Source organism: Artibeus jamaicensis, unplaced genomic scaffold (assembly GCF_021234435.1).
Source record: "Artibeus jamaicensis isolate MK-2021 breed Jamaican fruit bat unplaced genomic scaffold, CSHL_Jam_final contig_525, whole genome shotgun sequence".
Taxonomy (NCBI): domain Eukaryota; kingdom Metazoa; phylum Chordata; class Mammalia; order Chiroptera; family Phyllostomidae; genus Artibeus; species Artibeus jamaicensis.
In genome coordinates this window covers 6,120,786-6,145,250 of record NW_026521874.1, presented here as the reverse complement: position 1 = coordinate 6,145,250, position 24,465 = coordinate 6,120,786, and the positions used below count along the sequence as shown (strand labels likewise).

General features: G+C 52.3%; 1 protein-coding gene across 3 annotated transcripts in view; it reads right to left on the bottom strand.

The window, feature by feature from the left end:
* Positions 1-21,582, bottom strand: part of TPCN1 (two pore segment channel 1) — a 53,269-nt gene extending 31,687 nt beyond the window's left edge. Inside the window, exons 1-2 of one of the 3 annotated variants that reach the window (XM_037133441.2) lie at positions 21,403-21,582; positions 18,662-18,895 (exon numbers count right to left, since the gene is read on the bottom strand). In XM_037133441.2, coding sequence (XP_036989336.2) covers positions 18,662-18,895; positions 21,403-21,571 — 403 coding nt within the window. In that variant the 5' untranslated portion in view covers positions 21,572-21,582. Of the gene's footprint in view, positions 1-1,285; positions 1,547-18,661; positions 18,899-21,402 lie in introns of those variants that run through there. The other 2 variants (XM_053669925.1, XM_053669924.1) reach the window with 2 other exon arrangements.
* Between the last annotated feature and the right edge of the window lie 2,883 nt (positions 21,583-24,465).

Genomic DNA, 24,465 nt, shown 5'->3' with positions numbered 1-24,465 from the left:
GGCTGACACGACCTCTTTGCAAGTTTCTAAAGATCATTCTTTTAAAAACCTGCTGAAGAGCGACTATTTTGAATAGGAGTAATTCAGAGCAGAGCCTCAAACAGAAAAGAAAGGAAAAATATGACCGGAACTACTGAGGAGAATGGAGAACTCTCCCCTCCGAGGCGGACTTTGTTCAGGGCTCTGACCATTCAACCCTGCACTTGCTCAGAACACAGACCCTGGCTTGCGGACTTGGTACCAAAAGGCAAAGCCTGATAGCTTGTTTGAGGGCTGAAAGGCCCTGGTGACAAGGGAGTCTAGGGCCACTGAGGGGCTTTTCAAGAAAGCCACAGGTGACTTCAAAGAGCCCCCTTCGCGCAGGCCCGAGAGCATTTAGGGGTTACAGAAAGGGCGCAAATGAAGGCAGGGAGCTGCGTCCCTCCCATTCCTTTCATCTGCAGCCTCAAGCAGAGGCAGCAGCCTCATGGCCAAGTTCAGAAGCACTCTGAATGCACCGCCGGCAGTGGGGCTGGGGGCACCGTGTGGGGTCCCCCCCCTGCTCTGTTTCCCACTTCCTCGGTTGGAGAAGTGGCCAGAGAGGCGATGGCCGTGCTCCAAATCCCAAGTGCTTTATTGCTGTAGTTACAAGGAATGCCCAAGGCTCCGCAGTCCCCTAAAGGGAAAGGACAATTATGGCCTTTAAAGGAGAAGGCGGGAGGCACAAGGGGCCCCAGGAGAGGTCAGAGGGCCACCTGAGTGTGGCCTGGAATTCAGGCCGGGTAGAGTCAGGAGCATGAGGTGTCCCGGGGAACCGATCTGAGGGGCTTCTTCAGAATGAACTCCCTCAAAGCTGGAAGTGAGGGCTATGGGGAGTTCTCCCCGACCCCGTTCCCCTGGTCACCACTGGGCACAAAGTCCCAGGGGATGGTGTGTCCCCACATTCCTGTTGAAACCCAATGGGTCTGCCCTAGGTCGTCTGCCTAGGGAGTCTCACAGCCCTGTGACAATTAGAACCTACCTGCCCCGGTGACCTGCTGCCCTGCCCTGATCTACTCCTGCCCACCTGGACCAAATCTGCACTTCCTGGGAGAAACGGTCCCTAGGTAGGTGACTGGTGCCGGATCCTTTCTGAGCGTCCCCTGCTCCTACGGAGTCCTGGCCACCAAAGCGGTCAGGTGGGCTCTCACCGCAGCCCCCCGGGTCCAGCCCCATCCCGTGTGCTGGGCCGGCCCTCGCACCTGTGACCGTTAGAGACTAAGTAAGAATCGGCCTGGGCGACCTAGGATTCAGGCGCCGTCCTTACCCGAGGCGGGGCACCTTCTCCCTGGACAGCTGGAAAGGCAAGGTGGAGTCTCACCACAAAGGCCCCGCTCCAGCAGACAGCATGGCCTCACCACGGGGCTGTCGGGGAGCTGGCTCTCTGCCGCCTCCTCCAGGAATACGACCGCTGGCCCTTGCCTCAGCATTTCCGCCTCGGCAGCGGGGCTGGACATGGAGGGAAGAACGGAAAAGGCCCCCAGCGGGCAGGAGGGTGGGGGAAGCTGTCGTCCTGGCCCTCGCAGCAAGCCGGTTTTTCTGCTGGCAGGAGGTTTCAAAGGGCCAGAGGAGGCTGACCAGGAACATTCCTGGCAACCAGGAAGATTCCGCTCTGCGCCTCCGGGGAAAGTTCCCCGATGGGAAACATCTAGTTCGGCACTTCTGGTGCCCTGGGCAGAGAGCACTCGTGTGAAACCCAGCCTTTTCCAGGCCCGAGACCTCAGCCACTAAAGATTTATACAATACCTAGCCCTTAACTACGCTCCCTGAAGCCTGGCAATTGGCCCAGGGAGGTGAACTAAAATCACTGGCAGGAGAAGAAACTAAAAAAAACACACAAACCACCCCTGACAGCCACGAGAATACAAAACAATACCAGAAACTCTGCCTCAAAGTGGGAGAGAAGTTCCCCATCCGGAGGACAGGCAGACAAACCAGGATGACCTGTTTGCACAGATGGCGACGCTGATGTAACAGGGCCCAGACGCTCCCTGCAAAACAGCTGGCTGCTTTGCATGCAGCCTCTGAAACGGCCCTGCAGGGAATCCAAGGGTTCCGTTCGCTGGAGCACAGCGTGCAGCAGCGTCCTGGTGGTGCTGGGTAAATAGAAACAGTTTCCATATGCCGGCCATAAAACTGCACCAGGGAGGACAGGGAAAGAACAGGCAGAGGGAGGGCCTCTGCGACCCACCTCCCACCCAGTGAGTGCAGAGTCTGCTGGGCTGGGTAAGCCACTGGGGCCTTCGTTTGGGGCCTGGGGCGGGAGGCTGCTTTGGATACAAGGCCTATGAGCTCCCTCCTCATGGGAGGCAGCTCTGATCAGAAAGAATGCAAGGCAATGATTGCTCTGGGCAAGTTTATACTGAGGATGCAACTTGCAACTTGCTCCCTTTCGTTCTCTCTCTTATGTATACACAACCTCATACATTCTAAACACATACGCGTGCACGCACACACACACCACTACACACAGCCCTGCACATCCTCTTCGGGACAAAAGGTAGCCCGCGCACCCAAGTTCACCCCCAGCTATACCCCTCCCTTCCCCCGGTTCACAATCTGATCCCCGGAGCCTCAGTTTCTTCATCCATTAACTGGGACCGGTGCCAACCGTGCTCTGGGCACAGCGGAAACAAATGCCAATACCCACACAGCACTCGGAGCCCTCCGGAAACCAGTGCCCGCCAGAATGACAACGAGCAATCGCCCAACTGCGCGCCAGTTGTCGCTGAGAGCCCCACTCCATGGGAAAAAGCTGGAAGAGGGGAGGAAAATAAAGCAGTGACATTTAGGAGTTTTCCAGGAATGGCGTCGCTGCACTGGCTCTGCAAAGGCCCCCGGATACAAATCGGGCGAGACACGCTTTGCCGAAAACATTTCCTTCCGCTCAGGCCTTCTCTTGCTGGTGACTGGTTGCAAGATGGTGTGGGAGGTAGACTCACATTATCTGCACACATCAGTAAAGGCTGCACACCCAGGCAGAGCCCCGGGCCAATATACCGACCTCCAGAAAGGGGAGAACTGGCACAGAGCCCTCTCCCTTGAATCGCTGGCCTCAGGCCCAAAACCCATCTTGCCAAAGGCTGAAGCCAGAGGCGGAAAGGAAAAAACGAAAAGCTCACCCGGGCCAGTCCCATGGGTCAAGGGCTGTTCTAGGAGGAGGAGGTTTGATCTGAAACTGACCAGGATAATGCCTGGCGCCACCTCCAGCTTTGTTTCCGCACAGCTGACAGGGTTCTAAGTGGCCAAACCCAGAGGGATTTCCTGTAGATACATAAGGCTGGCCGTGGAAGGGTCTTGAACTGGCCACCAAGTTGAGAACACTAACTAAAGAGAGGAACAGAAAGGCAGGAGGGATTGGGAAAATGAGCTCCCCTTAGTGACCCAGGGCATGATCACTGCCCCAGGTGCCCACTCCCACAACCGTCACCCAGGAACCTCCCACCCTGAGGTTGTAAACATGACCTTGAGAGCAGCTCTCTAGTCCTAAGGAAAAAAGATGCAGTCATTTGGGAGAGAAAAAGGGGAGGGTGAAGTTTACAAAGGCTGACTTTCCAGATGCGAATAAGCATGGCTTCATTTGAGGAGCCATTTATTCAGCACCCCCTGTATACCAGGCATTGCGCTACATGTCGGAGTTTTGAAAAAATAAAACCATGAGTTTTGTCTTCACGGGGTTCACTACCAGGAGGTGAAAGGAGAAATGGGATTCTGGTGCGTTAAAAGTCATTTGTTGGTTACAAAAGCCTAGAAAAGGATGTGGCAACAGCTACCCCCATGGGGGCTGGTAGGCAGAGGCAGGGAGGGATGCAGGGGTGATGTCTGCATAGGCTTTTGAAGGATGAAGAGGTGTCACAGGGTGGATGGGGTGGGGCCTTGAACTGGCCAGCAACTGAGGACACCTTCCAGAAATGGGGGGGATCATGCACAAAACACAGAGAAGCAAACGGCAGGGCGTGCTTGGGAACCCAGAAGGCTCGGGAATCCTGCAGTCAAAGAGCCAGAGACAAGGCTGATGTCCTGGGAAGGGTAGCAAGAACTACAGCTCCCACTGAGCACTTAACGCGCACCAAACAGAGTCTCGAGGGTCGCAAAAGCCCGATGAACCGCAGACTGTCCATCATCCTGTTTACAGACAGGGGAAACTAAGGCCCAGAGAAACTAAGTGATTCACTCAGGGTCACAGAGCAAGGAAGTGGCCAAGCTGGGGTCCCAGCCCAGGCAGTCTGAGCACCCATCCCCTTCCCCTCACCTGCAGGGACAGCGGGTGGCTGTGAGCAGGTTAAGGAGACTGGACTCGAACCAGAGGGTTCTAACAGCAGGGCACTTGGACTGCGTGCACCAACGGGAAACACAGAGCCAGGGTGGCCAGTCCTGGTTGACGTCACAACCCCATCCACAAACATCCTGCCTGGGCAGAATCCAAGCTCCTCTTCCTGGGGGGAGCCACGGTGAGCTCCCACTTAAAGGGCACTTAATCTGAAGAGCCACTGAGGTCATTTCTAGCATCTAACCCTCCTCACCTCCCTTTGGGTAAAGATCTGTATCTTGGCGCACCCTCCACCCCACCTTTGGCCTACGCAGAGAGGGAACGAGTGGTTTGCAGGTGCCCGCAGGCAATTTCGTGGCGAAGCAGGACCTGATTTCTACCTTCTCTAGTCTGTGAATTTCAAGGTTTAACTTGCAGTTGTACTTCCCGCTCCTGTGCCGCTAGGCTTATTATGAAACAAAAGTCTTTCACTCCCACCAGGCACTCATCACGCAGTATTTATTGAGCGCCTACCATGTGCAAAGTGCTTCAGATGCTTTGAAAAAGAACACTTGTAGAGACTACGCACATCTCAAAGGCCCCACGCTTCACACACACGCACGCGCTCAGAGGCAGGCAAACTCCACTGTTTACCCAGTGAAGAGCGCAGCACCTGTGCGAACATCTGTCCGTATTCACTTGGAAGCGTCAGAAATGCTAATTGTGGAACACACGGGGATGGGGCTGGGAGCGGCAGAGGCACCAACGGAGACGAAAGGCATTTTTCACTGCACGCGGGCACTCCCTGGGCCCCTGCACGGGGTCAGCGGACCGGCGGTGCCGGAGGAACAAGGCTGGCTGGGAGCCATGCTCTCTGTGCAGCTGCTGCTGTGTCTGCGGATGCCGTCCGCTCTAGCCCCTACCTGGGGGCAGCTGGGGGCCTGGCCAGATCCCTGTGAACACTGGCCACGCCCCCCAGCATCTGGACCTTCTGCCGCAGCTCGCAGCTCTGCTCAGAAGAACAGTGACAAGGAGGCACAGGCCCTTGGGGAAGTGACAGTTAGGAGGAAGTCTACATCCTGCAGAGAGCTCGGTGGCCGAGGCGTGCCACTTCTCCAGGGACCTGGACTTGACTGGCTGCTGCTCAGAGGAGCTGACAGGGGCTGACAGGCTGGGCTCGGCTTCTCCTTCCTCATCCTCCATTTCCCTTTCCATCGAGTGGGGAACGCAGCCCAAAGGAGGCAGCCCAAATAAAGAAAAAGGCGAGAAACCAAGAAGCCACCGTGAAGGGTGTGCGGAAGACGGAGCTGCTGCAGTTGAACTATCTCTGCAGGGCACCCAGATGGCGGCCAAGGACGTTAACGTACTGTTCCCCGGTTTGCCACAATCAGATCCTGAAGAAAATGCAAAACGCCAGCTAACATCCCTTGAGAAGTCAGAGAATTTAATACAAGGAAGAGGGAGCTCGAGTCCTCAATTCAGAGAGTCCTTACATTACCTACTCAGGGGCTCAAGAAAAGGTAAGTTCACTGCCACGGTGAAAACGGACTTGACTATGGACACTTCACCATGATTAGAATTTCCACTTGCTGAGCTGGTACTATGAAATGTTCCATGCAATTTCCCATATAGCCATTTTAAAAAGCTTTAATTTATTGATTCGAGGGGGGACGAAGGAGTGAGAGAGAGGGAGGGAGAGGGATGGAGAGAGAAGGAAAGAGGGAAACATCAATTTGTCGTTCCAGTTATTTATGCATTCATTGCTTGATTCTTATATGTGCCCTGACCTGGAATCAAACCCGCAACCTTGGTTTGTCCAACGACACTCTGACTGAGCTACCTGGACAGGGCTCCCATTTAATCTTTACATCAACCCTGATTGGAAAAATTCTTATCCCCATTTTACAGACCAAGAAACTGAAACTCCACAAGAATCAGCTCCTCCTTCATGGTTGCACAGCTACCGAGAGGTGATGCCAGAAATGAAATGCCATCCTTTGCAATAGACAGAGACTGAAGAAGTGTTGAGATGCTGTGGGGTATCAGCAGACAGACTCACTCCCCACGTACACGCACACTTCTAACCACCTGAGAACTCTCCCAAGCCACCCCACCTCTGGGTCTGTGAGCCTGACGCACCCTGGGACAGCATCTGATCCAAACGGAAACAGCACAAAACAACATGAGATGAAAGCGAACGAGCCAGCGTGCCTAAAGGCCGAGAGTGCTTCGGTTCCATTAAAATTTGAGCCCTGCCAGAGCAACCAGCCCAGCTGCAGGGTGTGCAGCAAAAGCTGTGATTCCAGACAACAAGGAGGTCCAGCCAAGTGTGAACAGCCGAGCCTGCAAGAAGAGAGGACCCTCGAGAGTCACAGAGAGAAGACATCACGCTTGCCGACGACCACCCACAAGTGCAAGCCAACGCATCCGGCAGGCTGGAGCGGCTCCAAGCCATTAGCCAGCATGGAGTGCGGTCGCTCTGCCCGAGCTGATTTTCAGCAAGAGCTAAAAGAAAAAAATAAAAACCCAACTTAACAAAAAGGGATATTAGCAAGATAGGAAGGCGGCCCTCGAATGGCACGTGGTGGTGAGGTGGGCTCAGATGTGATGAAGGTGGGAATCAGCCCCCCCAGGGCTGAGACAGCAGCTGTGGGGCATGCGCAGGCTCCTGGAGAACCGCAGAGCCCTCAACACAGGGACCAGAAGGCAGGCTGCTCCTAGAGGAGGCAGGGACAGGCCCCGGCAGGGCTACCTCGGACCTGATCACATGCGAATGAGTCTCCTTGTCATCCCAGATGGTTCCAGGGGCAGGTCTGGCAATGCCTGACAGAGTCACTTGGGACCCTGGGGGGTTTTAAAAACTGGTGACTCACTGCCAGCTAGGTTATCTGACATCTATTTATTAAGTGCGCACGGTATGTGTAGAAAAGACAGGGTCCCTGCCTTCGCAAAATTCACACTACCAGAAAGGGGCACAGTTGTGGAGAATATCAGGACCCAAACCAGGAGCACCTGCTCAGGCATTACATCGGTTTGGGTACCACACCGTCCTTTCCTATCCAACCTGGCCACCTCACATGCGCATCACAGACAGGCACTGGCCAGGTGGCTCAGTCGTTCAGAGCATCGTCCCGGTAAGTGAAGCTGGAGGGTTTGATCCCGGGTCAGGACACATACTAGAATCAACCAATGAATGCATAAATAAGTGAAATAATGAATTGGTGTTTCTCTCTCTCTCCCCCCTTCCTCCCTCCATCTCTCTCTCTCTCTAAAGTCAATCAATACATTTTAAAAAATCCACAAATATTAAATGTTGTTGGGAGGGAACGTGGTTTACAAAGCCCACCTCAATACCGGGTGAGCCAAGGGCTATTAATCATGCAATGAAAGGATGCTTGCCAAACACAGTTCTCCTGCCCGCACTTGAAATTTTCTACTTCACCAGAAGTCCATTTGCTCACAACCTTTGGGAGTCCATCATGGCACAAAGCAAACGCTGACTCCGTACAGAAGGCATTCATTAGACCTGCCACACGTAGGTGCTGGGGTGTGGGTGGGCTCCGCCCGTGGAGACCAGGGACTGGGGGGCAAAACTGTGTACTCAGGGAAGGACAGGGTGTGGCAATACAGCCACCACCCCAACCGACTGGTTAGGAAGGTTGAGGAGGCTTGAGAAAAGGAGGACAAAGGTCTTCAACTGAAGTGGGGACAAGTAAGAAGCCAGAGATGAACAACCCCCAGGAGGTTTGGGAGTGAAAGTGGTTTAACTGAGAAAATGAGTAACATTTTGTGCTAATCGAATACACGAGATTACCCCTGTTTGAAGACGTTTGATTACGGGTTCTGACTGCTGGGGCGCAGTAGAAGAATGGAGGGCGGTCTGCCAGCGGTGTGACTGGGGTACAATGTCTCGTGACCTGGAAAAGTCTGTGGCCACTGCCAGGCGTCTGGGGCCAGGCAGGGAAGGTGGGTCAGGGCACCTGGCCTTCAAGGGCTCCGTCTGTCACTCGATCCAAGAGCTTGGCCTGACTCTAACCAAGAGAGCAGGTCTAAGTTCATGGTTTCCTTGTTTATACGCAGAGGTTAATGACATGTTCAAGACCACCAGAACCTGGGCGGAGAAGTGTTCCCTGTGCCAGAGGCCTCAGAACGGAGGTGGCAGCGCTCTGTGATTAGGGGGCGCCACACGCCTGCCCGGGGGCCCACCTGGCCTCTGTGCCCTCTCGGACCCGCGCTGCCTCTCTGTCTGTGTCTTCATGTCAGACCCGTCTCCGCGGAGCGAGGCTCCATGTTACGGACAAGCACCCACACTGGCTGAATGAAGCGGCCCCACGGTCCCACCGCCCACCGGTGCTGTTCACTCCCTTCCCAGGCCTCCAAATGCACATCTGAAAAATGGGGATCCATCCCATCACTTCACAGGGCTGCGAGGAAGAGCCGTCTACGTACACCTGGCAGCATGCATCCTTTCCGGCTGCAGTTGGTGGCTTGCTGCTGCCTCCAGTAAGACAGCAACGAGACTGGCTCTGAGGAAAATGAGTAATACTTCAAGGTGGCAGAAAGGACTCCCTGATTTGTAGCTACTGGGTTCACTGCTGGGCCAGGGAGCAGGGGTGGAACCCAAAGCGCTCTCCTGGGAGACATTTGTGGGCGCTCCAGATACAGGCTGAAGCCACTGCACCTTCACCTCGGAGATTCCCCGAACACAGCTGAGCCTTCCACGGAAAACAAAACCCCCAAGCATGCCTCAAAGACCAAACACACACACTGCTGTGCTATCATGCTATTCCTTGCTTCTCTGGCTAAAATACATTGAGAAAGATCCAAAATTTTATTTTAATTTGTTATCCAAATACCCTCCAAGATCTGGATCCACTCTCTCCTCCTCACCCTCCAATCCAAGCACCACCCACTCCAGTGCTTCCACCCTGTCTCCCTGCTCTTTGCTTTGGGGTGGGCTTTCACTGCCCGTTCGTCTTCTCTTTCAAGACTCAGGACACTCAAGTATAATCTAAAGACTTCCCCGACATGTCTCCATCCCTGAATCGGGCAGAATGACTCCGTCTCCTGCCCTGAGTCTCACCTCCCCTGACCGTCCTTGCTTGTCCCCTCTCTAGATCCTTCCACAAGTATAATATACACCACAAATGCAGCACGTCACACACTCGCTTGTCTCACTGCCCGCCAGACCGTGAAACCACGCAGAGCACGTTGGCTCCATGTCTTTTAACCACGGCAGCTGTTCTAAGTTCATAAGAAACAGGTGCCGGGCAGTGGAAACACTGTTAGTTTTCCAGCTGACAAGCACGCAATGATTAAAAGAAGAATTGGAAGACAGGGACTAGTGATTAAACTATTATTTTTTAAATTTTATTTATTTATTTTAGAGAGATGGGGAAGGGAGAGAGAGAGGGAGTGAAACATCATTATGTGGTTGCCTCTAGCACACCCCATACTGGGGACCTGGCCTGCAACCCAGGCAGGTGCCCTGACTAGGAATCAAACTGGCGACGCTTTGGTTCGCAGGCCCGTGCTCAATCCACTGAGCTATACCAGCCAAGGCTGTAAACTATTATTTTTTTAAATTCCTAACGACTCCCCCCAAATAAGTAAATAAATAATAATAAAAACAAAAAATAAGCTCCTAACAACTGCTTGAGTCTTCATTACACATTTCAAAGTCAAAACTTAGAAAACAAGTCCCAGCCAGCTTGGACCCATGGCTGAGACCAGACGGTGGTCAAGTGGGACGGACTGCAGGTCAGACAGAAGAATCGGGGAACGGGCCCTCCAGCAGAGCGAATCCCTCAGACCACAACAGAAGAGAAAAATAATAAACAGAGAGACTTCCGCCAAGATGGAGGCATAGCTGGACACGTCGTGCTTCCTCACACAACCAAGTTTAGAGACAACTAAATATTAGCAACAGAAAACACAGCCAGAACACAGAAAATTGAACTTTTCGCAAGTCTGGTAACAACAAATTCTTCAGCCTGACCGGTAAGAGGGGTGAAACCAGCAGCTGGCGGAGCGGGGTTGCACAGGAAAACTCGGTCAGACGGACTCAGGCGCGCGGAATCCAGGCGCAGGGTTGGACCTGGTGGGCAACTCAGCGAGCGACCCCGGGGAAACAGCGAGGGAACGGGGCTGCGGGTTGACTGTGGTCGTGCATTCGTGTGTGGATAGACAAGCGAGGGAGTGGGCGATTGGATGAGAGCCAGCAGCCCCAGCAAAGCGGAGGCGGAGGGTGCCGCCATTTCCCCACTCTGACCCCACCTCCACATACAGCCTCACAACCCAGCAACCTGGGAGTCCAAGGCTCCGCTCTTAACGGCGCGATCAGACCAAAAATGGCTCAAGAAGATCTCAAAGCCCCAGAGCCTATAAATCTAAATGATGAAGAAATAGCAAAACTCTCAGACGCACAGTTTAAAACACTGGTCATCAGGATCCTCACAGAACTGGTTGATTATAGCCACAAATTAGACAAACATATGAAGGGGAAACTAACTGAAATGAATGGAATTGCACAGGAAACCAATAGTGATGAAAAGGAAACTGGGACTCAAATCAATGAAGTGGACCAGAAGAAAGCAAATAATGGCCAAACAGAAAAAGAGCGAAGAAGCAAGAATTCAAAGAAATGAGGAGAGGCTTAGGAACCTCCAAAACATCTTTAAACGCTCCAACACCCGAATTATAGGGGTACCAGAAGGGGGAAAAGAACAGACACCAATGGAAAACTTATCTGAACAAATAATAAAGGAGAATTTCCCCCATCTGGCAAAGGAAATAGACTTCCAGGAAATCCAGGAAGCTCAGAGAGTCCCAAAGAAGCTGGACCCAAGAAGGAACGCACCAAGGCACATCATCATTACATTAGCCAAGATTAAAATGAAGGAGAGAATCCTAGAAGCAGCAAGAGATAAGGGGACAGTCACCTACAAAGGAGTTCCCATCAGACTGTCAGCAGATTTCTCAAAAGAGACCTTACAGGCAAGAAGGGGCTGGAAAGAGGTATTCCAAGTCATGAAATCCAAAGACCTACAACCAAGATTGCTCTATCCAGCAAAACTTTCATTTAGAATGGAAGGACAGATAAAGAGCTTCTCAGATAAGATCAAATTCAAGGAGTTCATCATCACCAAGCCCTTATTATATGAAATTTTTAAAGGGACCTATCTAAGAAAAAGAAGTTAAAAAAACTTGAACAGTGAAAGGACAACAAACTCACAGTTATTAACAACCACACCTAAAACAAAAGCAAACTAAAAGGACAGCTAGATCAGGAGCAGAAACATAGAAATGAAGATCTCAAGGAGGGTTAGCAACAGGGGAGTGGGAGGTGGAGAAGGGGGGAGAAGGTACAGAAAATAAGTAGCATAGACAGTAGATAGAAAATAGATGGGGGGGGCAAGAATAGCATGGGAAATACAGAATCTAAAGGACTTGAGACACATGGTCATAAACTAAAGGGGGGGAATGGTGGGGACAGGGGGGTAGGGTGGAGGGGAATGAAGGGGGGAATAGAATAACTGTAATGGCAAAATCAATAAAAAAAAAAAGAGCCCTGGCTGGTGTAGCTCAGTGGATTGAGCATGGGCCTGCAAACCAGACAATCGCAGTTCAATTCCCAGTCAGGGCACATACCGGGGTTGCAGGCCCGTTCCCTGCAGGCCAGTTCCCAGCAGGGGATGCATGAAAGGCAACCATACATAGATGTTTCCCTCCCTCTCTCCTTCCCTTCCTCTCTAATGATAAATAAATAAAATCTTAAAAAAAAAAAAAAGAATTAACAGAAAAGGAAGATAGGTGCGTCTGTGGGAGAAGCACCCACCTGTTCTGTTCTCTCACCCTCAGCTGCCTGGCTCGACATCGACCCTCTAGGTCCGGCCCCAGGTCCACAAGTGGATGCGATCTCGTCTTTCTCTAGGCAGAGAACCCGGAGACAGAGCGGGCATCCCCTCAGCCCGTTCTGCCTGCCACTGAACACCGCCACCCAGAGGTGACGAGTGTCTCCCAGGCCGTGGAGGGTTCATCGGCGGTTTTATCCCATTTTCTTACTCTGAAGTAGTTTGCGAGAACAGAAAACTAAGGCTGACTGGTATGTTCTATCAAGAGCATGAAGGGGCAGCCCCTTGACCAGATTTGACTCACTGACTGTGTTTAATGAAGATGATGAATTAGTTGCCAATGTCTAAAACTCAGAAAACTGATTAAAACTGCAGAATTTGACTTCTCTTGAAACATTAGAAAACATGGTAACAATCAGCCATGTGATAATCCCACATGGTCTCATTTGTTTTTTGTTTTTTTTGGAAGAGCAAAGTCACCTTAAAATTCTGCTTCTGTCACTGAGCTTTCCTTCCTAGCGTGCGGCACCCCGGTTAAGAGCCTGAGTATTGGAGCCAGAAGACTCGGGTTCGGTGCGCCTGCGGGCACTTCCTGGCTGCAGGAGTGTGGGTGAGCTCCGACCTCAGAGCCTCAGTTTCCTCTTAACCTGGTGAGGATAATGAACACACCGAGCGCACAGACCTGCAGAGAGGACCCAGTGAGAGAGCCGGCACAGGAAAAGTGCCTTGGACACTGCCTGGCACGTGATAAGAGCTCAATACCTGTGAGCCATTGTTTTTCTTGCATGTGACCTTCCTCAGCTCAGACCAGAGGGAGAGAGTCGGCAAATGTCCAAAGCAGGGAATTCACCCAGCAAAGGGCTGAGAATGGGGAGCTGCCCTGTGGGCTCCGCGAGCACGAAGGTGGGATGGGGGCAGTCCTGGCCCCTTGGTGCTCCCTCTAAAGAGCAAGAGCTTCCTTCCTGGGCCACTGAGCTCTAATGTGAGGCAGCCCCGGGGAAGGCACTGCAACCAGAAGCCACCAGAGGCACCCTGCTGGGTGCCATCGGAACCTTCCCACGCTCCCTCCCCAGCTTGGAGGCTGAGAAGTTGAGTGTTCTGGCTTTCTGGCTCATGAAGCACTCTCCGAGCAAATGTGAGCTTAGACCCCCGAGGCGATGGGGAAAGAGCAGGGCAGCAGGCGCTCCCGCCAGCACCCAGCTGCCGCTGCTGCCATTTTGACACAGCAGCTATCTGCATGTGGCGGGCAGAGATGGCATTTCATGGCAGGGGGCCCCGAGGCAACAGACAGGATCCCCCGTGAAGACACAGAGGGCCGAGGAAGTGAAAGGCTTCAAGTTTCGGTTATGAGGCTGGAACCCAGCATGCCGGGTGCTCACTCATTTTAATTGGTGCCTCTGTCGGCCGGGTAACACCCGGCATTCTGCCTTGGCGAGGCCCTAAGAAAACCAGGGGAATGACTCCGTTGGAGCCAAATGCCCACGCTCCCTGGGAGGCTGTGAAAGTCTAATTGCTGTTTGGGTCTCCAGCTGCCATGCTGTCTCCGCTTCCTGGCTTGGTGGGGGCCACCTGCTGGCCAGGAGTGAGGTAAACAGGGCTCAGATCTTGGCCTGGGTTCAGGACCCCTGCTTGTGCGCCATGATATTGCAAACAAGCCCAGTCTTTGGCCATGATAAAAACATGTATGGCTGGTCAGGCACTCACATGGGCATCATGTGGGCTCACTAAATGCCCCCCAACAGCCCTCCTGGGAGGTGCTCTCTGACCCAAGTGTAGAGACAAGGAGGTTGAGGCTTGGAGAAGCTAAGCCCCATACTCAGCTGGAATGGGAGGCCCGGTACTTGACTCCAAAGCCCACAGGCCTGACCACACCACCTCACAGGATATCACAAATCACAAAAGCTTTGCAAGTCTCTCTGGCTTAACTTCGCAGGCAAGTATACTAGGGACACTGGGTCAGGGAAAGAACTACAGATTTATGCCGTGGAGCCCACCTGGGGGTGAGCATCCCGGGATGTACGCCCCACTGTTCTTTCCAGCTCACCTTGGCTGCGTCTGCCCCAAGGCCAAGTGTGCTGGTCCACCTCAACTGAGCCTGGTGCCTATGGGCTCTGGCTGCATGAACTCTCTGGAAAGGGAGCCAGAGCACCAGGCGTTGACCCCCCTGCCAAGGAACAGTGACCTTCCACGTTGCTAGATACCACACTGGGTTCCAGGGAACTGCCAAGGGCACAGTAGACATCAGGATGAAGGAGAAAGAGGTCCTCTTCTGCTCCATCACCTTAAGCCTTAGCCGGGTGTGGCTTGTCACCTGCCAACCATGAACTACCAGCACCAGTGTAGCCCATGAGACTAAATGCCCTGCTCAAGCCTCCGCCACCTCCCTGGCCCCCAACCCCCTTTTCACCCAGAGAGGGCACACCACGCAGGCCCACCTTAGGCCGCTGTTGCACTGAAAGGCGATGAGAAGGTAAAAGCTAAGCGTGACCCGTACTCCCTTGAAAAACCCCTTGTATTGCCCACGACAGTCAGACTGTGTCTACTGGTGGTCTAGACCACGGCCTGATGTCCAGCACTCGGGCCATCTCTAAACTGCACTGTCAAAAGGCCGGCCCCTCTGAACTGTGTTCAAGGTTACTCCTAATTGCAGGCTTTAAATACCTCTGCTCAGACCTGCCTCCTTTATCAACCTGACATTTTCTGCCTACGAGTCACTCATTAGCATTCCGGCAGCCACCATTATAGCCCAGACAGAGATGCCTGAGTCTTGGGAAATATCCATCCTTGCCCACATAAGGAAAAACATTCCCAAACCCTCCAGTTCCGTGCAGGGATAATGCCCCCATCATACATCATCCCTGGGCCAGAATCAAGGGTCATCGGCAGCACAGCCACATTCCCGGGTACCTGCATCTGAGCAAAGGGCCGGAGAGCTATGGGCTGAATCACATCTTCCTACAATTTCTTTGTTGAAGCCCTAATCCCTGGGACCACAGAATATGGCTGTATTTGGACAGAGGGCCTTTACAGAGGTAACCGAGGTGAAATGAGGTCACATAGGTGGGCCCTGATCCAATCTGACTGGTGTCCCTATAAGAAAAGCTTAAGTAAGACACAGGCACACAGACCAAGGGATGAACATGTCAGGAAACAGTGAGAAGGTGGCCATCTGCAAACCCAGGAGAGAGGTCTCAGAAGAAACCGTACCTGCTGACCTCTGATCTTAGATTTCCAGCCTCCAGAACTGGGAGATAACACCTTTCTGTTGTTCAAACCCTGAGTCTGTGCTGTTTTGCTATGGCGGCCCAGGCTAAGACAAGGAACACGTCAGCACAGAGCCAGAGGAAGAGGCACTGGCAACAGCCGCTGGGTCAAGGCACAGGCCAGGCTGGATGAAGGCTCACGCCCTTAGAACGCTTGCTTGACTGCCAGTGCCTCATGCCCAGGGAGCGCCAGGTGCGCTGCTGAAGACTCACGCCTGCATTCCACAACCTCGAGAGTTACATCAGCTCCGTTGGGAGGAATGAGACTCAAACCACTGGCAGGGGGGATACTGCCCACCTCCGACTAGGACCCTCAGATAAACAGCCACTCCCACCAGCTACAAGGCTCCAGAAACCCAACTAGGTTTATTTTAACCACGATCTATTGAATGCATCATCGAGCTGGGTGATAACCATGATGAATGGAACTCAGGCCTCGTAGGTGATCAGATGGCCAAATAAGGAATTGCCACACAATAAGCTACTTGTAATAATGGAAGCCTAAACGAGATGCCAAAGCAGAAAACGGCGTCATTAGCCCTGTCAGTGGGGAAAGGGTCAGAGAGGTGGGATCGCCAGCAGGACTTTCAAGACAGAAACGAAGCTCATGAGCAAACAAGAGGCTGGGACAGGCATCCCCCACCGAGTCACCAGCCAGGCGAACGGTAAGAAAGCTTGGGGGACTCACAGAACTAGAAGCAGCGTGACACTGTGGGCCCAGGCAGGAAACGAGACAGGTCAGGTGAGAAGGGCTGGAACGCACAAGGCCTCGTAAGGAGCTGGGTCTTCATCCAGTGGGGACAGGAGGCTCCTGGGAGCTTCGAGCTGGGGAAATCACCAGGCTGGCTTTGCATTTGAGACAGAGTGCTCAGACGACAAGGAAGGGGGATGTTGGGTAGAGGGTCAATGCCAAAATCCGAGCATGAAATAACAAAGGGCTGTACGAAGGGACACAGGCCTCCTCCGAATCCCTGCCTTCCCCGGACAGGCCCTGCCGTTTTCTCAGCCAGGCCTGGTGCATTCCAACCGCTCAGTCTTAGAGGTTTTAGCGAATGTCCCAGGAAGAGGGTGAGCGGAAACTCACTGTGTGGCGTTATAGTTTGTTTCGTTTTTAAAGTTTTTATTTATTTACTTTTAGAGAGAGGGGACAGGAGGGAGAGAAATATCAATATGTGAGAGAAACAGCGACTGGTTGCCTCGCTCACGCCCCCGACCAGGGACTGGCCCGCAACCTGGGCATGTGGCCTGACCGGGAATCGAACAGGCAACATTTCCCTTTGTGGGACGACGCTCAACCCGCTGAGACATGCCAGTCAGGGCTATGGTGTTTTTCTCAAGAAACAAACCGAAATCAGATAAGGAAGGCCCCCCAGCGGCCTATCCAGGGTTGGCTTTATTGTCTTTTTGGAACATTTCCTACTCATCGAATTCCGCTTAAAGCCCGATCTTGACACAGAATCAGGCTGCTCTGCCCACTTTGATCCCACAGGAGAGCTGGACACCCTGCCATCGGCTCCGACACTTTGGAAGAACTTAAAAGTGGCACGCGGAAAAAGAAAAATGTAGAACGCACCACAAATGGTCAGGATCCCGGTTTAGAATCTTGAGCCTCTTTCCAGAATGATCCACAGCCTTAGCACAGCAACCACCCTCCCGTGCAGTCCATTCCCTTGTCGGCCATTGACGGACCCCCCTCCCACACACTAGGGGGCTCTACTCTGAAGCTGAGACTGCGTCACATTCGTTACACCCCCTCTCCCAGGCCCCTGACACCGGGGTGTGGGGGGGAAGATGGGAGAAGGCTTGCTGCTTACTAGTGTGACCTTAGACAAGTAACTTAACCTCTCTGAGGCTAAGATAAATGCAGATAACAATAACTATCTTGAGATTATATGACGAGAAAATACATGTACATGCTAAAGGCTAGTGCTCACATTATTAAGGGGGTATCAAGAAAAAAAGAGATGGAGGAAAAGCAGGAGGCGCAGGAGGAGATAAAAGAGGAGAAGAGTGGGGGAGGGAACCTGGGTTCAAATCTCTGCTCTACCACTTGTTGGCTGTGTGACATCAGGCAAGTCACCTACCCTCTCTGACTCATTGCTTCCTCCTCTATAAAGCAGGGATAACCTGCCTACCTAGCAAAAGGACCTTAGTTAAGGTAACAGATGAAAAAGAGCCGAACGCTATGTTTGCAAGCTCTAGGGCATTTAAGAAGTGTGCCTGACGGTCCCTGCATTCTCAGCCCTGGTTGGCATGCTAGCCTTCCTCGACCACCCAGCTCCACCACCCTAGATGGCGTGAACAGGCCAAAGCAAGGAGGCCCTTGTACAGGGAGCCAGGTCTCCCACGGACTCCCATCCAGGGGAACACCGCTCTCCTCATTCCTTCCGGGGGGGGGCCTGCTGAGCTCCCTGTGACCCCACTGTATTCCCTTTGGACAAGGGAAACGGGGGCCTGGCTCGCCTTTCCCTGGACCCGAGTATCTTCACTTGTGAACTGGAGGAGAGCAATGCCCCTCCGTCCTGGCTCAGGCACACAGCTGGCGGGTCAAACACCTACTTGCTAAGGGACCCTAAAGCGCTAGTCCCTGATGTCCTCGGACCCTCCGTAAAAGGCAAGTTATTTTAAGCTTCTCCTGGACCCAAGGCCTGAGCGAATGATGCAAATGGCTTTGGGACAAGCACCAGAAAGGTTTTTAGGGCCTCTCATTCTGCCAGAAACACACTTAAACTTTAAAAAATTTAAAGCTCACCGCCTTTCCTAGGTTCACGTTGTGCTAGGCTATGGTTTAGAGGAAGACAAAGCAAAACCCCAAACCCTCAAATCGATGGATCCCGACAAGTGTTTGTCCCCGCCACCCTGCACAGGGCAATGCAGGGATGGAGCCCCGGCAGGGAGCAGCAGCTCTGCCTTCCTGCCAACAGCTTCTGGTTGGAACAGACGGAGGCCGGTGTTGAAATCTATTTCTTTTTTTAACCTGGAATGGGGCAGGGAAGCTCGCCAAGGAACAGGTGTGACGGAGGCCTCCCCCTCCCTGCACCCAGGGGCAAAGCCAGGGTGCCTCAGGTGCAAGGGGGACAGGGCAAGGCACTGAGGGGCAGGATTGGGGGTGCAGGATTAGGACCCTAGAGTTTCCCAGAAGTTTGTGTCAGATCCTGGGGGTCAAACACAGAGTTGGGCATTTGGGTACACGTGTCTACTCTCAGACCACCAAGGCCGGTACTCACCCCTTGAAGTTGTCCCCCAACCCCCAGCCCTAGCCCACCCCACCATCTTACTTCTGCTAGGCAGCTCCTCTTGGCCCAGGCCATTGGAAGGAGCCAGTGGGCCACTGCCACTCTCGTCCAAGGTCAAGATGAGGGGAACGTCGTCATCTAAATTCATGGCCATGTTCTTCTCTCCTGTGGCCCTCAGGATGTGATGTTCAGGGCTGTAAATAGTCTCTGCTTTAAGCTCCCTTTCAAAGCCACTGGCCCAGAGGTGCTTCTCAGAAACTCCTCCATTTGAGGCATCTTCTAGGGTTTGGGGATAAATAGAAAAAAGACAATTATTAAAATGCAACCACTACTGATGAAAATCTTCTGCAGTTAGGTAGTGGTGATGGTTGCCTAATCTTGCAGACACACTAAAAAACCACTGGAATATACCCCTTTAAACTGATGGAGTACTGCAGTGTATAATAGCATGAAAAAGTGGGGGAAAAACTCTGCAAGAACCAATACTGAAGTTAATGGCAATTATGTCTAGAGATTGAGATTATGGCTAATATGTTCCATCTCCACCCCTCTTTTGCACCTATTTTGTGTGAGTATTATAAAGATTTAAAAAACTTTAAAAAATACAACTATTAAAACAATTAACAATTAATACTCAATGAGTGTCTACTATGTACCAGGGACTCTTCTTGCAATTTTTCAGTAAAGCTTATGGAAACTTCATAAGAGGTAGGATTGGTATGCCCCATCACAGAGGGGAAGAATTTAAACTTAGAGAGGGTAGGTAACTTGCCCATGAACCTCCAGCTAGAAAGCCAAGCTTTGAACTGTGCAATATGACTCCAGCCCCAGGGCCACTAGGCTACAATTCCCCGAAGTGCAAGGCCCTGGGTTTAGGCAGCACTCAGCTCCCACGACCTGTAAAGACTTAGAGTGAGACAGGTCATCGACGCTGGCCCATAGTGTCGATCTATGATCTCCAGTCACCCAGCAAACCCACTCTGATCTCCAGTCACCCAGCAAAATGCCGCATCCTGAGTCCCCGATTTAAAACACTCAGCACGAGCCTGTTACAAGTTCCTATTTATACACATTCCCATTTCCGCTGGGGAGGATCCAGAGAAAAGCCAACACTCAGCAGATCTGATGGCAGACCTTTGAACTTGAAAACAGCAGCAGGTTCCTTCCTCAAGCCAAGGCTTTCTGAGCTCAATCAACTTTGCCTCCAAACTGACTCACTGAACGGCAAACCCGCAATTTAGTTCTTTCATGAATCCTCAGAATAATCCCAAGCAGGTCCCTGGGCGTCAGTGTCTTCTTAAAACAAGGCAGTTACAAGTGAGAACCAGTCTGCTAGCTGCTAAGCCTGTAGCTCTCTGCCCAGCAAACTTCCTGCGAGATTTTTTTTATGTTTCCTCCAGATCCGGGGATTTCTTTTGCTTTTAAATCTCAATACCAGGGAGACAGAAGAGGAAATCCCAAATGAGACATTACCATTTGGCTGTCTTAAGAATAAGGTTTTATTTATTTTGTTTGTTTGGGATTTTTTTTTTTTCGGTTGAACTTTTTTACCACAGAGATTTCCAAACATACCCAAAAGTAGAGAGAATATGTAAATGAACTTCCTTGTAACTTTCACTCAGTTTTGACAATTAAACATTTTGCCATTCTCTCTGGTATTCATTCTGAAGGCGGGAGAATCTACTCACCCCCTCAACTTGTCAAGCAGTTTCCTAATTTTATCATTATAATCATAATGGCTAGTGGGTTTTGTTTTAACTGTTTAATATATGACTATGTCCCTACAGGCATTTTCTTAGTTCATGGCTCTCAACTGGGGGTATCTTGCCTGCTTCCCAGGGGACACTAGCACCGTGTGGGGACATTTTCAATTGTAACAATTCCCCAGAGGTGAGGGGGGTACTAGGAGGTAGAGGCCGGGTTTGCTGCTGAACACCCCACAAGGCACAGGGGAGATCCCCCCACAACAAAGAGAGAAGTGGCTCAAAACATTACTAGTGCCGCTGTTGAGAAACACCCATGTTGCAGATGAGGAAACTGAGGCCTGGAGGCGTTTGCTTCACCTGCCTCTTTGGAAGCACACCTCCGGGAAGCCGTGGAGCCCAGGTTTCAACCCAGGCAGTCTGAATTCAGAAATGCCCGATCCCTGGACATCGGCTTACCCCTAACCCTACAGCCGCTCCCAGAACCAGTTCTGCAGCCTGAATTCATTCCAGCCCATCCTTCTACAGCGGGAACAGTGAGATCCGGAGAGGGAAGGGACCCGCCAAAGGGCACACAGTGCAGGACTCGGGGGTCCTAGGCCAGCGCGCCTTGCGCGGGGCTGTGCTTCTCGCTCCAGAGAGTGCACAGAAGGAAAAGGTCACCCCTAGGGACAGGTCCCAGGAGAGGGCCACTGGCCGTCGTGCAGTCTGCTCCAGCAGCCTGACCGGCGCGAATGGAGTCGCCTGAGGGCGCCAAGGCGAAGAACAAGTGAGGAAGGGAGGGAGGGAAGAGGAGTGCGGGCTCCCAGCTCCACGTGCTCCCAACTCAGGTCTGGGCCCCTAAGAGGGGTTGCCCCAAAGGGCCAAGGGCGAGGAAAGAGGGTGCAAAGTCCCGGCCTGGACTGAAGGGAGAGAAGCCCGCGGTGACTTCCCCACAGCCCCTCTGCGCCCGCCCTGCCCTCGCTGCCCACTGCTCGCACTACTCTAGCCAGCAGCAGCCTCGTACTCTTACTCCACGCCCTCTGACCCCTAACCCCTGCCCTCTCCTCAGGCCATCCCTTGCACCCCTCAAATTCTTACACGCGCCCCAGCACCCCGGACTGCGCGCCGGACTCTGCACCGTGCAGCCCAGCCTGCCGGTAGCGCCGCCGTGGAGACCCCGAGCCTGGAGCTGTTGCAGCCACCACCGCTGCCGCTGCTGCCACCACTTCAGCCGCTGCCACCACAGCAGCTGCGCCAGCTCTCTCATCCACCGCCTACCTTCCCCTCACCCCTCTGGCCCCGCCCCACTTCCCCTTAGCTGAGGCCTATTCGCTCGTTAGGCTGCCATGATGAGTTATGATTGGCCTAATATCAAGTCCTTCCACAGTTCTCGCCCACTGCCGGTGCAGGACTCCCAGCCCGCCTCCTAGGAAAGGGGAGGGATCAAGAAGCTCCGCCCCTCTACTCTCCCATCTTCCCCGCCTTGCTCTTTCGGCCCAACTCAGAGTCAGTCTGGATCTTTCAATTGGTGGAGGGTCAGAGATATGATGTCTTTAATTGGTCAGATCTCAAAGTGGGAGGAACTAAGTGGACTTGAATGGCGAAAAGGAAAATCAGTCAGGCTCCGAGTCCCGCCTTCTGAGATTGGCGCGTAACCTAGCAACGCAGGTACCAATGAAGGTAACTGGGTAGAGAAACTTGGATCCCTCAGAGCAGGTGAGTGACCTGGAGGGGAAGGGCTGGGGGTCAGGCGGAGATGTGGGATGGCCTCTCGCCTACTATCCTTTGGTTCTCTGAGCAATCAGTGGCCCCCACGGCGATCCCATCCCCCGCCCCAGGTCCCTGCTCTCCATCCTCTGCCTACAGGGACCACAGGACATCTCTGCTGTCCCTTCCTGTACTCTGCCCCTCTGCTTATTTTCTGCTTGGTCCCGCTTTCTCATCCCTGAAAAGTGGAGTCAAATGGAGTCACATCGTAGTTAATTAGTAATTTCAAGTCAAACATAGGCGCTGGGGGCGAGAGGATAGTCCTTAGCCCTCCACCATTTCACCAAATGGCCATATATTCCAGGGTAAGGAGGCAATGAAAGGCATCGCAATTGAATGAGTGTTCAAATTAGTTATTTTGATTATGCCGAAGTTTTACCTTTTGTGCTAACTTTAAAACTTAATTCCCATCCCTGCCCTTAAAATGGGATTTCATTCATATACTTAAGACACAGAGTTTGTTGTGAGGATTACATGAGGTCAGGCAGCGAAGAGCTTGCCATGGAGCTGAGGGACATAGTAAGTGCTCAGTGAAAAGTAGCATTCTCTCCCCCCAAAAACACATCTGTCCTCAAATCTTCCTGCATAAAATTGCTCCAACCAAACTATCTCTTTCCATATCTTAAATATTCATATATTCAACAAATATTTGCTGAGTGCAGTCTACTGGGTGCTGGGGGGAGGCGGGGCAATCAACCGAAGAAACTTCATTCCTCCCTTCATGGAACTTGTCTAAAGACTAATGTACAGGTAGGTGTCAAATTACTCCTGCAGAGTTTCACTTCCAGAATGATAGCGTGAGGAGGTCAACAAAGCCTCAAAAAGAAAGAGGGCAGCTGTGATGGCTGCATTTTCGAACCAATCAAATCAGGGAGACTTCCTGATTCCTTAGACCCTCTGAAAGGTGTTCAAGAGGAAGTGAGAATCAGAACTAAGATAACCAGGCCCAAGGACTGGAAGTGGTGGGCAAGTCAAGGGTGGGAAGCTGTGAGTTCTGAGGCCACTGTCCCTGTCTTGTCTGGATAGAAAAACGCTGTCAGCAGAAGGCAAGAATCTACCCCTCCGTTCCCTTTCCCAGATGTCAGCCGCCACTCCGAAAGCCTTTTGATTGAAAGCAGCCGTAACAGAGGCTGCAGGGTCACAGCATCAATCTCCCCACCTCCGAGCTGGACAGGGCTGCCCAGGGCATCCTGGACAGAGCTCTGCCCTGGCTCTGAGCAGGGTGTCCCTCTGGAACACATTCCAGGCATGTGTGGTCCGACATAAATGCCAGTTTAGCCAGTTTCACTTGGTTTTCAGGGGGCAATTGTATGAAGGGGGTTCGTCTTCCCCACCTGCTCAATTGCTAGATGCCGCCACACACTTTCTGTTTCCCTGGGAGAGAATAACTCAGGGCAATGAGGCAACGTACCACCTGAGTCATGCCTGAACTTATTATACTACTTCCCTTTGAAGAGGGCTTTTAACTCACCTAAGGGCTTTCCCATGTATCAAATTATCCTTCCTGCACCCAACTCCCTTTGATGTGGCTAGGACAGGTGTATCACCAGGTGCCAGAGAGATAAGGGACTTGCCCAGACTTATTTCCAGAGCCACTGACAGGGGTGAGTCATACACCCAGGTCTCCTAACACCAGCTTGTGACTCTGATCTTGACTCTGTAACTGATGGTGGCTTCGTTTATTCATTGATTGATGAGAGAAAGAGAGAAACATCAATTTCTCATTCCATTTACTGATACATTCATTGGTTGATTCTTGTAGGTACCCTGACTGGGGATTGAACCTGCAACCTTGATATATCAGGATGACACTCTAACCAACTGAGCTACCACCCAGCCAGGGCTGTTGGTGGCTTTACATGGCACAGATGTCAGCTTGTCAGATACAACTGGGCCAGACTTGGGTAGGCCTTCTTGGAACCTGGGTGGAGCACCAGACATGGGATGGGGAGGCCAGGGGATTTATAGCACAGCAAGGCCATTGTGATCTAGACCAGTAATTCTCTAGACCAGGGGCACCCCCCACCCCACACTCCCACCCCCCGCAGGGACATTTGGCAAGAAACTGGTAGTAGGAGAAGGCTGCTACCAGCACTCAGTAGGTGGAGGTCAGGGATGCTGCCAACCATCCTACAATGCTCGGGACAGCCCCCACAACAAAGAATTATTTGTCCCAAAATGTCATTAGGGTGGCAGTTGAGAAACCCTGTTCTAGACTGGTATTCTCATGCAAGGCAAATGCTACACACACACACACACACACACACACACACACCCCTTTTCCCTTTGGGTCCTAGATAGTGGAACGGGAGACAAGAATGACTACAAATCAGGATCATTTGAAATACAGACAATCAGGATAAAGTATCTCTTTGAACTTAGCCCTCAAATACT